This window comes from Drosophila gunungcola, unplaced genomic scaffold (assembly GCF_025200985.1).
Source record: "Drosophila gunungcola strain Sukarami unplaced genomic scaffold, Dgunungcola_SK_2 000060F, whole genome shotgun sequence".
Taxonomy (NCBI): Eukaryota; Metazoa; Arthropoda; class Insecta; order Diptera; family Drosophilidae; genus Drosophila; species Drosophila gunungcola.
In genome coordinates this window covers 318,173-336,611 of record NW_026453223.1, presented here as the reverse complement: position 1 = coordinate 336,611, position 18,439 = coordinate 318,173, and the positions used below count along the sequence as shown (strand labels likewise).

The window sequence follows — 18,439 nt, the reverse complement described above, 5'->3', positions numbered from 1 at the left end:
GCCCGTCGGCCTTTGATTTTATTTCTTAAGTGGGCACTGGCAAAAAAATGTGATGTTGCTGCATGAACTTTGACACGACACATCCAAAAAAAAAAGCAAAATGAGCAGAGTTATATCGGTTGTTATTCAGTTGTTGTACACTATATATGTATATATCTATGTATATATCTATGTATATGTATATGTCTGTGGACGAGCACGTGAACCGCGGATGTTTGTACCGCGAACCATGGAGATCGTGGTGACCGTTGTGCCAGGAGCCGCTGCAGCAACTATATCCTGCTGACTGTTTCTTTTTTCGTCCTTTGCTCCTTCGAGGAGGAGCAAGAACAAGAGCAAGTCGAAGTCGATGTGTGTCCGTGTATTATCGGTATTTTCGTATTTTCGTATTTTCGTATTTTGGTATTTGTGTGCGTGTCCGTTCTCGTCCTTTTTATTTATGTCCTTTGTTATGGTGTTTGTTGTTGCTGCTGTTGCTGTTGTTGCTGTTGTTGCTGTTGTTGCTGTTGCTGGATGGTTAACGCAGGCACGGCGATACGTATTCTCGGCCGATCAAACTTAAAATGATATACAATTTCAGGCAACATACAAAATTATAACGAAATTAAGGATCATGTGCTCGACAACAGAGACGCCGCCGTCGCCGTCGCTGCTTCGTCCTTTTGCTGCTCGTCCTTTTGCTTCGTCCTCCTTTGCTTTTAGCTAGCAGAATCCCGGCGGTGGTGGATGTGGATGTTGCTCTTGCTGTTGCTGTTGCTCTGGCCCTAGATGTGGATGTGGATGGGGATGTGCATGTCCTGCTGCGGGGACATTTGCGGGCTGCGCGCGAACGATTGGTGGTTAGCGGCGGCTCTCAGTTGCCTCGGTGTGCGTGAGACCACGAATCGTTAGTCGTACTAATAATTTTCAAAAAATAATGAAGCTCGTCTGCCAAAACGAGAGACAGCATGTTGGGCAGTCGCCATCCCGCTCGCACGGCGCGCCACAGCCGTGCCGTCTCGCTTTAACTTGCTTGGTTAATTTCGTTAGTTGTGTGCCGTCCCGTCGCCATTGCTCAAAACGCAGCTGTAGTGGTGGTGGGTGTCCTGCGGCCAGTCCGAATCTGAATCCGAATCCGAATCCGAATTCGTATTCGAATTCGAATCCGAATCGAAATCGGACCAAGGAGTCGCATTCCGTTGTCCTCGCGAGGACTAATTGCATGGATCCTTAGCGGCGTCATGTCAAGACGGGAACTTCCAAAAGGAACGGACATAGAAAAAGGGGGAAAGGGGAAGAAAGAGAGAGGTGGGAATCCTTCTGCCGTCGCACGGACATCCTGTGATCGGGCTGGTCCTGGCCGATGCTCCTGGTCGAGCATCCGAGCGGTTGCTCCAGCTGGCGACTCGATTTGATTCGAATGCGCCGCCGGAACCGTCTAGGAGTTGCTCATCACCGGAGAGAGAGACGGCAACAGCGCTGGCGACAGAGATGGCAACACAGACACGGCGACGCCGGCAGCAGCAGTGGTGTCCTGTGCCGTCGGCACACACTAGTTGTCTCGCTCAAACGCACAAACCACTTACCAAACAAGGACATTCCGCCAATCAGCGGGCAGCAAAATGGAGTTCGAACCCCCACCACCCCCGTTCATGTTGCTGTTGCTGTTGTTGTTGCTGTTGTTGCTGTTGTTGCCGCTGCTGCGCAATGAATTAATCCTTGTTAAATGTGTCGATGACACAGGACGACCAGGACGAACAGGACGAACAGGCCGACGACTGCTGCTGCAGCAGCGACGGCAGCAGCAAATGCTAGGCACTGTTGCCGCTTTTCTTGCCACTTTCTTTCGGCGCCGAATTGCGATTCCGACTCGCCTGCAGTTGCGCAGCGCCAGGACCTCGTCGTCCTGTAATCGTCCTGTATCTTAGCGACTCCTTAAAACAATACATTCAGCTGAAAGTCCCCAAATGCCTGTCTGCCGCTCCGGAGCTCCTTTTGCCTTCGTTTCGTTTCGTTTCGTTTCGTTTTGTTTCGTTTCGTTTGGTGGCACTAAGCTCCTCGTATTTCCTCGTTTTCAGCGGGGGTGTCCTTCGTCGAATGGGACAGAATACAAAATGAAAATGGGAACGGAAAAGGAAAAGGAAAATGAAGAGCTCGACTTTAAGGCGGCCTGCTAGGGGTCCTAATGGGCCACTCATTGGATCCGTTGTCGCCGACTCCTTCTATATTTTGGTTTTTTTTCGGCCTGGGTCGAAATGATTAAAACTTTATCATGAGGAGAACGAAAATAAGTTTGAAAAATGCCTAACTGGCTGCCAACACACATATGATATGTATCCGCCCAAGTTCGCTGTTGTCGAGTGATTTGTGTTTTAAAGAGCGAAAATACGCGCCGAAAGGTGGGCCAAATTACCGATGGAGCTGTAGCATTCAGAAGAACGAGATATTGAGATCTGAGATAATAGCCATTGTAACACAATCAGATGGACAAAAATGATTTCCAAAATTAAAGGTTATGGCCCATAGTATTGCCACATATAAGGAATTTTTCTGAAAAGTACCACCAAAATCACTTTAAAGAAATTTAATTATATTGTCTTAAAATAATGGTTTAACTTTGAAAACAAAATTCAACTTAAAGATTACTTAATCTGCTACCAAATCTTATATATTTTTGTTTTTTCTTATTTTTTATACCCTTGCAGAGGGTATTATAATTTCAGTCAGAAGTTTGCAACGCAGTGAAGGAGACATTTCCGACCCTATAAAGTATATATATTCTTGATCAGCATCACTAGCAGAGTCGATCTAGCCATATCCGTCTGTCCGTCCGTCTGTCCGTCCGTCTGTCCGTCCGTCTGTCCGTCCGTTTCTACGCAAACTAGCCTCTCAGTTTTAAAGCTATCTGAATGAAACTTTCCAAAAAGTTGTCTTTCTATTGCAGGTAGTATATAAGTCGAAAAGAGCCAGATCGGACGACTATAGCATATAGCTCCCATAGGAACAATCGAAAAAATAAATAAAAAAAAATTATAACTTTGCTGTTTTTTAATTTTTTTTTTAGTTCTTCGACATATAGTAATGGTTAAATATTTTAGAATTACGGTTTAAATAATAACAAAATCGGACGACTATATCATACAGCTCCCATAGAAATAATAAAAATTTATAAAATAACTATCAAATAATTGAGCTGCAAATCATCATAGCTTCAATGATTTTAAACATATACGCAAGTAAATCATAATTTTAAGGTTTTCAAAAATATTTAATTCTTGCAATAGCTGCACGGGAATATGAACTTCGGCTTGCCGAAGTTTGCTTCCTTTCTTGTTTAAAAAAGGAAATTTGTTAGTACTTCGTGTCATTTTAAAACACATTCATATAATTTCGATGAGTTTGTAGATTGTATTTATTGAATTTAATGTTTATATTGAATAATTCTTGAATAATTCTCATAATTAAAATAATTTCCATACGTTTTTTTACGCCAGTCATGCGTTACTTGATTTTGTTTTGCAGTTTCAAAAAATATTCACTAAATAAAATATATGTAAATGGTTGGCTTGCTTCGTTACCATTTTTGATTGATTGTGATGGAATTCTAGTAAACGTGGTTTTTACCAGGGCTGTGAACCACTCCGGAGTGGGATTACTTCAAACCGGAGTGGTTCAGATTTATTGAGCTTTATTCTTTTTCAAAGCGGAACGAAAGACAAAATTTTAAAAAGTGTATTTACCCTTTATGTAACCATGTTTGATGTCATGTTTGAATCAGTGTCCATGTGAACAAATGGTAAAAAATTAGACTTATTTTACGCATTATTATTTAGTTAAACAGAAAATGTCTTTGTAACCCTGCGTCGAACCTGAACCGTGTTCCAGCATATCGTTAAGGCTCGAACCCTTAACCGAACCAAGACCAAATTGAAATGGGTTCACAGCCCTGGTTTCTACCGCATTTGATAAAGAATAGCTTTAAGGCTGCGTTTAAATGCACTGCGTCAGGTCAAAGGGCACCCGTACCCAGTACAAACACAACTAAGTGTTCTCTGTGTGCGAGTGTACGTGGGCAAGTACTTTCCCAAAGTTACACACAGGCACACACAGCTGCAGACAAGCGTACGAGGAGTGGGGGAACGAGGCTGTGAAGCAGGCTATTAAGCATCCATTTAGGATACTAATTTGTGTATCATTACAAATTGTATCTGCACGCACACACACAGCCAAACTGTTGGCCACAGCCACTGCACACCAGCCATCCATTCAGCTCCAGAGCCACCCATTGCCACCCATTGCCACCCATTGCCACCCATTGCAGCCCAACACCACTCAGAGCCACCCGGAGCCACCCACTGGCCGCAGGCAAGCTTGCCTTTGCTCTGCTCGCATGTTACTCATACGCAGCGTTGGCCACAAAGAACATATCACTGTGAACACAGGGAATGCAATGGCAAACCATCATGTGGGGAGAGGGGGTGGGGGGTGGGTTGGATGTTGATGGTGATCATCATAACATCAATTAAGGCTCCTATCCATCTATTCCATTTCATTTAACCAACAAAGCCAGCAAAAAGCCAAGCAAAAACCCCAAAAACAAGAAACCAAAGCAATAACAACAGAGCCCCAAAGTTTTCTAGTTTGTTTTTCCCTTATTTATTGATGTTGTTGTTTTTGTTGCTGCCTGGGACGACATCTTTCAATTTTTGCGAAACGAAAAACCAAAGAAAAAGAGCTCTCTTTTCTCTTTCCCGAAAAAAAGTGATTGCTGCTGTTGTTTTCACTGATGATGGCTTACACACAGGACATCCAGGACTCTTTTCCGCACACACACACACACACACACACACACACACACACACTTTTAGAGCAGGCATATGGGGTCGAAAAAAAAAACCACCTCGCCATCACTTTGCCAGTAAAGTAAGAAAAATGTATCTCATTGATGTGGCTTTTTAACTTTTCATTATTTACCGCTAAAAGCATCTTTTAAAAATTTTCAAATAGCTGCCGCAACAGAAAAAAGCGCCCGACAACAACAGCAACGAGAAAATCGAAAAAAAGGGAAAAGTTTAAGGAACAGAAAAGAGCAGCAGAGGGCTAAAAAATGCGAAAGACAAAAAAATAGAAATAAAACGAAAATTACTGGCATTTTCGAGTGTCGCGACTACGTTAATACCCATTATTCATAGCCCGCTTAAGGAATAGCAATGTTGCATGCATACAAACAAATTATATCTATATTTATAATCTGGTAATGGGTTAAGTTGCTCATTTTTTATTCTCCATTCAAGTTCATTTATACAATATTTAAATCAGTTTGAATAAATTATTCGCCCTTGGCAACTTCATGAACTGATTCCAAACTATTGTTTGTTTTCAAAATCTTAAGGTATCAAAAATATCGAAGTTTGATTAGCTAAAATTCCTTATGTTTTGATATTCCGCAAAACAAAAAACACTTTTTAACCATAACAAAAATATATGTCATAGCTTTATCTTTGAAAGAGATCCTCCCGCGCTACTTTATCAAGAATATGTATATGTATATTCTTTGAAGATTCCGCCTGCTAAAACCAAATATACCCTTTTGTTTCTATGCGACTAATGGGTATGAAAAGGAAAGCAAAATGAAAATGGTTTGGTGCTCGGAAAGTGCTCGTCCCCCCACGCCCTCAACCTGCTGACGCCATTTTGCCAGGACTTTGATATCACCCCCATTCGCCTGTTTCGTCCTTCAACTCATTTAGCTGATGCTGCTGTCATTTTTTGCTCGTTCCTTGCGGCTGCACCACGCCCACTACTTGGAGCACTAGCTGCCGCCCCCTTTGCCATCCGCCCCCTTTTATATTTTTCTTTTGTGATGTCTGTGTGCGCTGTTAAACATTTCTGAAATACCAAGCCGCCCTCCCCTCCCCTCCCCTCCCATCTCCTTTCCTTTGCCACCTACCCACCCTTTCCTGTTTTTTCGACGTTTTTACTTTGATTGCAGAACGCATTTTTATTCCTTGTCGCGCTTAAACGCGCTTAATTTAGCCTATTAGTTTCTTGAATGCCCCCCATACACAAGCGCATGCACACAGGAGGAGGAAGTTCAATTACGCTTGTCAAGCTGAAATTCGAGCAAATAAAAAAAAGGCCATAGAAACTAAACTTACAAGAATTTTAAACTATTGGCTATGAAAAATTACCCAATAAGATGACTATTAAATTAATACCCAGAAACTAACAAAATAAAACTTATGTGGTTTAAAAATAAAGCCTTAGGCTACAGTGTTAGTCTCTTCGGTAGAGAAATAAAACTAAAAAGTATAGTGAATATATTACTTAGTATTAAATTAATACTCAGTGTCTTCAAAACACACTTATTTAAAATAACTTTCGGTTTTTTTTTGGGTGTTTAGTAACTTTACACTGAACAAGAAAGGAAGCAAACTTAACAATTCTAAGGCTTTTGGAAGGGTTTCTTCCAAAAAAATTAAAAAAAGTCAGGAACGTCTGCTTTATTGCGTTGCAAACATTTGACTGAAACTAAATTGCCCCCTTGTAGTACATAAAAACAGGTCATAAAACATTTCTGGTAAATAATATAGCGATTGCGCCCGAAACAACACAGAAACAAGGTAGAAGGAAGTAAGCCATTACTTAATTCAATTGGTTTAATTTACAAATTTGTTAAAAGATACTGATAAGAAATTACAATGCGTTACAAATTAATTAAACCTCACACCGAAAACGGGTCATAAATCATTCATGTTTCATTTTAAAGTAAAGTAACAAGTTAGGAAACTCATAAAATCTTGTAGTTGTGACACAAATTTTTCCTGTTCTAAAGCAGTTCAAATTTATTTATAATGCTTACTAAAGAATATAAAAATAATATAAAACTAAAATAATAAAGAGACAAAATCCTTTTTTACAGAAAAGGCCTTTTTTAAGGTTACTTAATAAAGCTTGTATTTTTGGATTTGGATTTTATTGTAAAGTGTAGTTTTCCAAACTAACTGCCAGTTTGCCTCTGTCATCTTATAACGGTTTTACAATTTAGAATTACTCAATAGTATGACATTGACTTTTCGCGTTTGGCGGATGAACTTAGATTTTTCTTATTTGTAAAAACAAATCTGTTCATTCCTCGACGCAAAAAGTTGATTGTTAAAACCAGCACACTCAAATGGAACAAAAAAAAAAACAAGAGCTGACTCGGAAAAGGTCATTTCCTCCAAGCGAGCAAAGAAGTAGTATTTGTTTGTTCTGAAAAGTCAAATATAACTTTTTTGAAAGCTACGAGGATTTGTCCCAAATCACGTGCATTTTTTTTGCTCGAAAGACCAAAACGGATGGAAAATCGGGATCAAAACTGTGAGAAAAAAGTTCATTTTTTAATCGATTTATATACCCTTGCAGAGGGTATTATTATTTCAGTCAAAAGTTTGCAACGCAGTGAAGGAGACATCTCCGACCCTATAAAGTATATATATTCTTGGTCAACATCACTAGGAGAGTCGATTTAGCCATGTCCGTCCGTCAGTCTGGCTGACCGTTTCTACGGAAACTAGTCTCTCAGTTTTAAAGCTATGTGCGTGAAACTTTTCCGAAAGTTTTCTTTCTATTGCAGAAAGTACACAAAGGAAAAACGCCCTTGATTTAAGAAATTCGCCATTGGTTCGAGAAAGTCGCCGATGAATTTCAGCCAATGGCGTGTCGACTGTGTTTTTAGAAAATGAATTTCTTAAATATAAGGAAGGCTTTTCTAAAAAGCTTTACAATATTTTCTTAAATGGAATGCAGTAACCATAAAATTAAGAAAAATATGTCTTAAGTTTAGAAAAGTTTTCTGAAAATAGGGCGTTTTTGTCTTAATTTAACTACCAAGCCTTTCTAAATTCAATGGTAAATATTTCTTGAAATGTTTGTATTTTATTTTGTATGTTATTTATTTATTATACATTTTATTTTATTAAATATTTACATTTTATAATTATTTGTACATATTTAAAAAACTCTTACCTCAAAGCTCAAAGCCACTCGACCATGACTGTTTTATAAATTGCGATCCCTAAAAAACAAGTATTCTCAACCAATGGGAGGACATTTTCTACTATTTACAGAACGGTTTTACACTAAAAAAATATAAAAAAAGAACAATTTCTTGTTCATTGAATTAAAAAAAAAAGGGGAATCGCCCTAAATTTACACAAAAAATCGTCATAATTTTAAGAAAACTACCCACTGCAAGGTTAATAAAATCAAAAAAATCGTCTTTAGACCTAGAAAAAAACATGCTTGTTATTTTTCAATCTCTCCATTTTGATTTCTAAAGTAAAATTTTCCTAAACACTAAAATAAAAGTAATTGATTCTATGGCGATTTAGAATCACGGGCGATTTTCTGAAATGTAAGGCTACTTTTTTTTTGAGTGTATATAAGTCGGAACCAGCTTTCGGTTTAAATTTTATTAAGATCGGCCGACTATATCATAACTCCCATGGGAACAATCGGAATATTAAAGAACAAATTTAAAAAAAATGGAACTTGTCTATTTTGAAATTTTCTAACGAAATTATTTTGGTATTAATTAAATATTTTTGACTTACGCATATAATTTTATTTAAATCGGAAAACGATGTCATATAGCTGCCATGGGAAACTGCATTACTCCTTGAAATATTTATTTTTGTCCATGTTTCGCAAAAGGGGACAAAAATAAAAAATGCCCAGGATTGATGCCAATTGATGGGATATCTCATTTCATTATTGGACCTTTAGTTTCATTGCTATGCCTAGAATACTGTTTTTTGAAAGCGTTTTTGCTGTCACTTGGCCAAAACTAGTTGTTTTGTGCTGCTAATGACCCAATCTAACGATTCCCATTATCATTTGAAAAATTAAATTAATTAATTTCTGCCTTCTAATGGCTAAATTACTACTTTTTTGTGAAAAAAATCACACACTTAAAAAGTGTATTTATTTAGTCGAATGTTCATTCATTTATCGTCACAAAATTTGAAATCAGATATTTTGTATGTTAAAGGTGCGATCGTCACGACTTTTTTACCTCGTTAAGAGGTGTTTTTGATTGATATCTTATCAGCCTTAAAAATTCCACACAAACTGCGTACAAACGAAGTGTAAAACGATCAAATTAACGTTGCTCAACTTCAATAGCTAAGGTCTACAAATAAAACATTTACATGATTTGAATCTTTCGATTTAATTGGCATCATTTTAAGAAATTCAATTTTACTTTGCATTTTCCTGTATTTATTATGAAAACACTCGTACACACGGACTTTGTCCGTTTGACTCTGTATCTGCGATAAAAAAAAAGGATGGAATGTAAATGGGTGGGTGGGTGGTGGTAGGTTTATATTCTATATATAGCTGGGGCGACTAGTTTGTGTGGCTCCGCCTTCCCAGGACATCAATTTTTAAGTCATACAATTTTCGAGGGCAACGAGATGAGATACATCAAAAAACTACAAGGCCAACAACAACGCGATTATCATGGACTCTCAACTGAAATCAAGTGAATGTCCCTTGATGCTGAAGATATACTCCAAAACTCATTGCAAATATAAAAAAAAAAATAAAAATGAAAATAAAAGTACAAGTACAAGTACAAGTACAAAATAAAGATACACATATAGAAGGAAGGGAGTAGGAAGGTAGAAATGGAAAAAATGTCGCCCTGCTGTTTCCGGAAAAGTGCTCGGGGCGCACATATGTCAACTTTTTGGCATTGCCATTGCCTTTGCCTTTGCCATTGCCTTTGCAGTTCCGCGCCCGCACTCGCATCCGCACTCCGCACTCAGTATCCGCATCTGGATCCGCATCTTGCTGTGCTGTGCTGTGCTGTGCTGTGCTGTGCTGTGCTGTGCTCTTTCATCCTGCTCCTGCACACGCACACAGTTTGTGACAAGTTTAGCGGGAACTTTTTGACGGGTAAAAGGACGAAACAGGACGAAACGAAGGGCAATGCGGCGCACTTGAAGAGCGGCACAACTTGAAATTGGAAACTTTTGAATGTCCCTCTTATCAAAATCGTATAATTTGAATGTAATTTGCAACTGTAAAGGGGCGAAAGCATGCGGCCGCTCCGCATTTCCGGCTCATGATCCCGTTCCCGTTCCCGCTCCTGCTCCTGCTCCTGCTGCTGTTCCTCTTACCGTTCCCGTCCCGTTTTCGTCCAATTTCTGCGATGTCACCCATCTAATCCCCCTTCCAAAGGCTGACCATGCGTGAACGCAGGCGAGGCAGGACGCATAGACAAGGACTCGAGGATTCAACGATACAAGGACTCAAGGAGGGCCCTCTTCCCCAGTTTGGGCTGTTTGCAGCATTGCGGTGAAGTCAATGAAACGACAGGTTGCTAAATCTTTAATGGCCATCGGATGCGGAGACAAAAGCTTTTTAGAAGCATGATGAGCCCCTTCCAAAATGACAAATTTAAAGTTGCTATTTATTTCGATACAACTCCTAAACTTGACAAATTGATTGGGTTTTCATAAAAAGTAAAATATTACCAGTAGTATTAATTGATTTCAATTTCTTAAGGAAAGCCGTCTTTTTAAACCTATCTGTTACATACCAATATAAAATAATATAATTCGTTAATGAGAAGTCGATTTGTAAACCCTTGCAGAGGGTATTATAATTTCAGTCAGAAGTTTGCAACGCAGTGATGGAGAAACTTCCGACCCTATAAATTATATATATTCTTGATCAGCATCACAGGGAGACTCGATCTAGCCATGTCCGTCTGTCCGTCCGTCCGTGCGTTTCTACGAAAACTTGCCTCTCATTTTTAAAGCTATCTGCATGAAACTTTCCCAAAAGTTGCCTTTCTATTGCAGGTAGTACATAAGTCGAAACGAGCCGGATCGGACAACTATAGCATATAGCTCCCATAGGAACAATCGGAAAAAAATTAAAACAAATGATAACTTTGCTGTTTTTTAATTTTTTTTCGTAGCTCTTCAAGTTGTACTAAAATCGGACGACTATTATTATATAGCTCCCAAAAGAACAATCGGGATATTAAAAAAAGAAAAAAAATTAAAGAAATTGTAAACTCTATTTTTGAAATATTTTTCAAAAATTATTTTGTATATAATTTATTTATATATCATAGTTCAGATTTACTATTTTAATTTAATTCAAATCCTCAAACGATACCATATACCTGAGGAACAGTCGAATAATTGAGCTGAAAATCATCAAAGTTTCATTGTTTTTAAACATATAGTCAAATAAATCGAAATTTAACGGTTTTCAAGAATATTTAATTTTTGCAATAGCTGCTTTCCTTTCTTGTTTTAAATAAATTTAATTTTAGTTCCAAAACTAACTAAATACTCTCAACAAAAAACTGGTCATATAGCCAAAACCATTATTACATGAATTTTAAACCTTAGGGTAAAACAAATTTCTCAATAAGATGAGTATTAAATTAATAACCCCAAAGTATCAAAATAAAACATATATGTCTTTAAAAAATCCTTAGACTACAGTTTTAGACTCTTCGGCATAGAAATAAAAACAAGAAGTCTAGGAGCTCCATTATTTAGTATTGCATCAATACTTATACTTTAACACTGTCTGTAGTTTATTTTCAAGAAACAATTATTAAAACTAAACTCTTAATTTAGAAAATAATTTATAATGCCTTTGTCGTTTCAAAACAATAATAACATAATAAACTTTAATACTCAAAACTTTAACTTTGAATACATCTTTTAATTTTTACTAATTACAAAAAATTTGCTTTATGCCTGCAACTTTTATTTTTTAACTAACTTTTATTATGTGAGAAGTTGTTCAATATGTGCCCTTGAACAAATATTATTATTTACCCTTATGGGCAATTTCTGTTAAGTGCGTTTCGCAGATGTTAACTGTGATAGGAGCATATTTCTATACAATACAATTGTTAAGCCTTTTATTAAAATAATAATTCGTACAAACTATTTATTACTTAATCCAATCCAGTCTTAGAGATAAGTTTGTGTTTATTCAATTGCATTGTAATTATGAAATAGTTGACTTCATTCAGAGTATTTTTACTCAGGTGGGTTATTACTTTAAAAGCAATCGGATCACTTTTAAAATTTTATATTATTTTATTACGTAATTGTAAATATATACGAATTTATAGAGTATATAAAATCTTAATTTTTTACGGTTTTAAAAAAATCTTAATTAAAATCGCACGAATATATCTCTTAGCTGCCATAGGACAAATCGAAAAACTATTTGGAAAAAATTTTTTGGGATAAAATAAAAGTTCCCATTTTTATAAAATTTAACCGATAATCAAAAATCAAGCATAAAAAAACGACGTATATTCTTTTTTTATAGCTGCTAGTTTGTAAACCTTCTTGTTTTTATCACATTTGTCTATTGATGTCCCCGAATTCTTGACACATTTGACGTGGCTTGACTTTATTTGAGTGGAGAAGCATGATTAGCCCGCTCGAAATCGACAATGGACAGAGATAAAGCTGCGGATAAGACGCTTTGAGCGTGAAAAGCCTGACCCAGACAAAGAAATGCATCCGTATCCGCTTAGCAGGGCCTGCGACCGCAATCCTACTACCAGGATTAGCCCAGCCAGGCAGGATGCCTTTTACCCACCCGATCGAGTCCCAGTCCCCCTCTCGTCCTCATCGTCGTCCCCTGTGACTGCTCACCCCTCGAGCACCAGCACCAGCACCAGCATCAGCACCAGAATCAGCACCAGCCTCAAACAAATAGCGATGATGACAACAATTTAAAATCCATCAAGAGCACAAAAAGGCCTCATTAAGTCAAGAGGGTGACGACGGCAATGGGTTGGGCGTAAAGCCCACTGCAAATGGGCGTGGAGGGGGTGGACCACCACATCTGCCCCCCTCCCTTTTGGGCAGGCTCAAAATGTAAGCATAAGACACAATAGTAATTATTGCCTAAATAATTTCAAATGAAGCAGAGCACACGGGCAGTTGAACCTCAGCATCAGTGTTGTCGCATAAGCTAGATTCCGGATAAAAATAAGCTAAATAGGCTTATACCTAAAAGGAAATTATGAAACTTTTCAAGTATATTCCCTAAATAATGAACATTTTAAGCAAAAACCTAATTCTTCTTGCATACAATACAAATATAATTGTTGGTTTTTAACAAATTTAATTAAGCACTACAACGTATTTAATATATGTATGTTAAGATGTTTATATATAAATATAAAATAGACAAATCCATTAAAACAAAACGAGTAGATACGTATGTACTACATAAAGAAACGGATACAAGCGCGGTTCATTAATATCAAACATAAGAGCTTAGACGTGGTCGAATTTACAGGGCTGTCGTTGCTTTTCTTTGATGTACTTATTTATATAAATGGACTATATGGGCTTAAAAATATGATCAATTTATGACTACAGGCTATTTACAATTTGTATAAGCTGTTCAATATATGTATTCATATTCTAGCCTAAAAAAGGCTAAGCTGGCAACACTGATCAGCAAACCCATCTCAATGGGGTGGCGAATATCGAAGGGTGGCGGCACCGGCACTCACGGTGGTCCTGCACAAGTGCACTACACGTCCGATTTCAATTGAGACATTCCCATCCAGCTTTCCAAGTCGCTTGTCATCACAAGCGACCCGAGGACTTTACTGATGGCAAATATTTTACTCACCATCGGTTGGTCGAGCCCTAGGAAAATTCGAAATTGGGAAATTAGGAAATTCATTGGGTATGACAACATAAAAAGAAAACCCGGTATAGTTTTGGCCCTTTTAGAAAATATATTACTAAGTGAAACTAGATCACAATATTATCACAATCAAAAAAGTATTAAAAGTGTTTGAGATCATAGATTTAAAATATTTATAATTTCGAGTTTTTTTAACACAAAGTTTTCTTTTAAAAGTATGTGCGGTAAATATATGAAAACGGAAACTATTAATGTATTTGGGTGAATAAAATTATTTTTTTAATTGGATTTCAGAATGTTGTATAGCTTGTATCTTTGTAGCTTCAAAGCTGAGAGGCTAGCTTGCGTACACCCAGAGAAAAACCCTATAGTAAAACTAAATATTAAAATATTTGAATGTTACATTGGTTTTCAAAATATAAACTTACTTAAAATCAACTAAAACATGATAATGGTATTATTAACATTGGTTGATCCAATGAAAAAATGTTGGATTTGTGGATTTCATTTTTTTTAAATTTAAAATTAAAATATTCCATACTAAAATATAAAAATGAAAGTGTAACGCACACAAAACACCCCTCGGTGCTAAATCAGTACCGAAAATATTTAATTCAAAGTGAATATTTGGATTTACAAGGATTTTTCTCTGGGTGTAGATTGGAGCAGTCTGACGGACATGGCTAGATTGACTCTCCTAGATGCTGATCAAAGATATATATACTTTATACTTTACTGCATTGTAAAGTTTTGACTTAAAGTTTACCCTAGGATAATAATTATATTAATTAATCAATTTCTTTATGTAGGGTACAACTATGCTTTTAGATTAAAGAAAAATTCAGTGTATAAATATCATTTAAGTGATGTAATAGAAATTACAATTTAATGATTATTTTTTTAGCGAAAAATTTCACTCAACGACGGATAACTTTTTTGTGCAGCATTTTTGCCAGAGATTGTTTTGTTAGCTTATAAAGCACATCAAGACGAACCAAAAATGTAATTTCGAATTAAAATAAAAAATAATCATTATATGTTGGGCGATATTTTTTGGTTCACAACGATAATAGTTATTTTGATATTTTTTTGGCTCAAAACAATAATAGCTATTTTAAGAGCTATTAAATAATACTCATGAATAATCATTAAGGTCCCTGATAAACGGTAAACAAATTACAGGATTTGATTTATTTATTTTGTAAGCTTGGGTTGTTAAGGACAAGTCTTTGGTTTCAAAGCTCTGCCCTGAAATTAAACGTCTTTATAAGTCACTAATTCGTTTTCTCTTAAATGGGGGCTCAAGATCATTTGCAACTGGACACGTCAGATCCCTAAATAGGCACTCATTCCGGCCTAATCCAAGTGCGCATATGCTCGATTTGGCAGGAAGGAAGGCGTAATTTGGATGGGGATGGAACGCATGGACAGGACCTGCCAGGAGTCGTCCTCTCAAGTGACTGCGATAGCCAACACCTCGGGGTGTCGCTCTAAAGCGCTCATTTGCCGCTCACAACAGAAGGGAAGTATGCCGCGAATGAATGGATGGTTGGATGGATGGATGGATGGATGGATTGATGTATGGATGGATGGCCAGCAGGACGACTGATGGACAACTGCGTGAATCAGAGCCAGCGACTGAAATCTCCAATGCCTCGCTCAGCTTTTTGTTTCACTGCTTCACTGGGGGTGGTACGTCCTTCGTCCCTCATCCTGCATCCTTCATCCTTCATCCGTCGTTCTCTATACTCCCTGTCCTGTATCCCTCCCTTCAATTGCGAATGCACTTGCCCTAATGTGTCGATGTCAATGTGCTGGTAATTCGAGTAGGCAAAAGGACTCGTCGTCGTCCTGGGATGTACCTCTTTAGCGTCGAATGGCAATGGCAATGGCAAACAATTGTAAAACTGTAACAACAGCAGCGCTGGCGACAGAGGAACAACAAAGAGTCACTGCGATAACAGCCAAATGAAGATCAAATGAATTGTGGAATTATGCCACAAAAATTCGAAATCAATTTGCACATGTGTTCCTCTTCCTCCGCCCGTCAACTGCCATGGTTTTTGTTATTGTTCCCTTGCAGAGGGTATTCTAATTTCAGTCAGAAGTCGGCAGCGCAGTGAAGGAGACATTTCCGACCTTATTAGATATATATATTCTTGATCAGCATTGCTAGGAGTGTCGATCTAGCCCCGTCTATTTCTTCGCAAACAAGTCTCTCAATTTTAAAGCTATCTGCATGAAACTTTCTCAAAGGTTGTCTTCCTGTTGCAGATAGTACATAAGTCGGAACGAGGCGGATCGGACGACTATACCATATAGCTCCCATCATAACAATCGAAATGTTAATAAGCTTTTAAAAAAGTCGAACTTCTCTATTTTTGAATTTAAAAAAAAAAATTATTTTGGAATAATTTGATAGTTAATTCAAATCGTGAACTACATATATCATATAGCTGCCATAGGAACGATCGAATAATTGAGCTGAAAGTCAACATTTCAACGTTTTTAAAGATATACGCATATAAATCGAAATTTTGTTTAGTTTCGTTTTCAAGAATATTTAATTTTTGCAATGGCTGCAAGCGTATATAAACTTCGGCTTGCCGAAGTTTGCTTTATTTCTTATTGTTGTTGTCAATTCGCCAACGGGACTCTTGCAAATGCGGAATTAAGACAGTTTTATAAAGTTATTCGCATACTATACACTTGGAGAAACTCATTAAAGTCAAAAAAGAACATGACATGATTTTAAACCTTCTTGATTTAATGGTTTATTTCCGAATTGTATGAGCGAAAAATCGAGCTATAGTTTTTGTTGGCCATGACAAAAAGTTACAAGCAAAAATGCAGTTCCAATACTTTTTGATTTTAAGTGTTTTCACTTCAACCATTTAAAATTTCTGTACAGTAATTAAATTGAAATTTTCATTTCGTAGACATTTTGTTTCCTTTTCTTTTCCTTTTCTGATTTATTGTCAAGGCCAGGAAAATAAAAATCAAAATTAAAAAAAAAATTTAAAAATTGAAATTTCTGTCAAAAATGAATAAAAACAAGAAAGAAGCAGACTTCGGCAAGCCGAAGTTCATATACCCTTGCAGCTATTTCAAAAATTAAATATTCTTGAAAACATTTTGGATTTACTTGCTTATATGTGTTGATTTGCAGTTTAATTGTTTTTTATTTTTTTGTCTTGCTGTTCAGAATTACGAAGTTTGCTTCCTTTATTGTTGTTAATGTAATAACTGTATATATAAAGGACTTGATTGTCTACTAACCAGTAAATAGATACTCGATAATTTTTTTTTTTTTGAGAAGAAGTTTAAATTCAATAATTGCAGCGTAGCTTTTGTAAACAATAAATTATATTCTTGAGTCTTGCAAAAAAATAAACTATTGATCTATGTTACTAAAACAAAACTATTCATAAATATTATTTTCGTAATTCATTTATTTAAGTATAGTTTGGTTTTTTTGGTTATGGCATACCAGCATCCGAATCAAGATTACAAAGAATTGCGAGATGGATGTCCCGATGCCATTGAAAAGCTTGTTTTGGAGACATTGTTTGGCCCCATGGATGGACTGGCGACCAGAGGATTGGTCGATTGGGTGCCTCCTGCAATCTGGAGGTCCTTCACGCCGGCTTTTTGTGTGTGTGATGGTGTTGCAGTCAGCGTAATACCATTGTTTGCCGCCATGCGGCTGGCTCGCACATCCACATCCACATCCACATCCACATCCACATCCACATCCGCATCCGCATTACAAGTGCAGCAACATTCGCCACCCCTGACCCCTGACCCCTGACCCCTCCCCTGCCTGCGGCCTTGCCCTCGGCCATGCCCATACCCATGCCCATACCCATGCCCATACCCATGCCCATACCCATGCCCATACCCATGCCCATTCCCATTCACAGTTGCCACCTCCGCCACATCTCCCAAATTGCTGAGACACGTGCCTCCACTTGGCAGTCCTCCACAGACAACAACAGCAATAGCAATAGCAACAGCAACAGGAGCAGTCAAAGGATGGCGGCGGGAGTCAAGGAGTCAAGGAGTCAAGGAGTGAAGGAGTCAAAAGAAGTCAAAAACCGTGTCACGTGTGTGCGGCTGGATGTGCTTATGTCGTCACCTCCTGTTTCCAGGAGCTTCCTAATTTCGCACAGAATGACAATGCCATCTGCCTGCCTGCTGGCCACCCCACCTAACACCTCTGTACTGTGCCAATGCCACGCCCACAACAGGCGAATAAAGTTCGCCAATTTTCATTGCGATTGTTCCGTGTTCTGGGTACCGAGCGTGCGTCTGTCTGATTCGCTCTGTTCATATGTATATGGGTCACGCTTTGAGTGCCAAAATCTATTAAACTTATTGAATGCAATCATTCCATTTGTTTCCGATTCCCATTTTATAGATATTCGTGCTAATAAATACTTTAGGGTTCCCAAAGACTATGGCAGTCAAGTAAACATAACTCTATTTTAAAAATTTTTAAGTAAATATTTAAATCAAATCGTTGCAAAAAATACAGCTGCAGGGATATAATATCATAGATTCTTTTCCTTTTTTTTATTTTTTTTGCGCTTGTACCATTTTAGAAATTGCCAAATAGTCAGTTAAACAGACCTTGATATATAACATAAACATTTGTATGAATTTCGGGGTAAATATATAAACAAATTTATTTTGCTTACATTGCAGGGATTTTAAAAATAAGCTTCATTCTTGTTTTGATTTTTTCCATTTAGAA

At 37.5% G+C, this 18,439-nt stretch overlaps 1 protein-coding gene across 1 annotated transcript in view; it reads right to left on the bottom strand.

Moving 5' to 3' along the window:
* LOC128264167 (ecdysone-induced protein 74EF) overlaps positions 1–17,594 on the bottom strand; it is a 36,594-nt gene extending 19,000 nt beyond the window's left edge. Inside the window, exon 1 of the mRNA XM_052999527.1 lies at positions 17,482–17,594. Coding sequence (XP_052855487.1) covers positions 17,482–17,594 — 113 coding nt within the window. The remainder of the gene's footprint in view (positions 1–17,481) is intronic.
* Between the last annotated feature and the right edge of the window lie 845 nt (positions 17,595–18,439).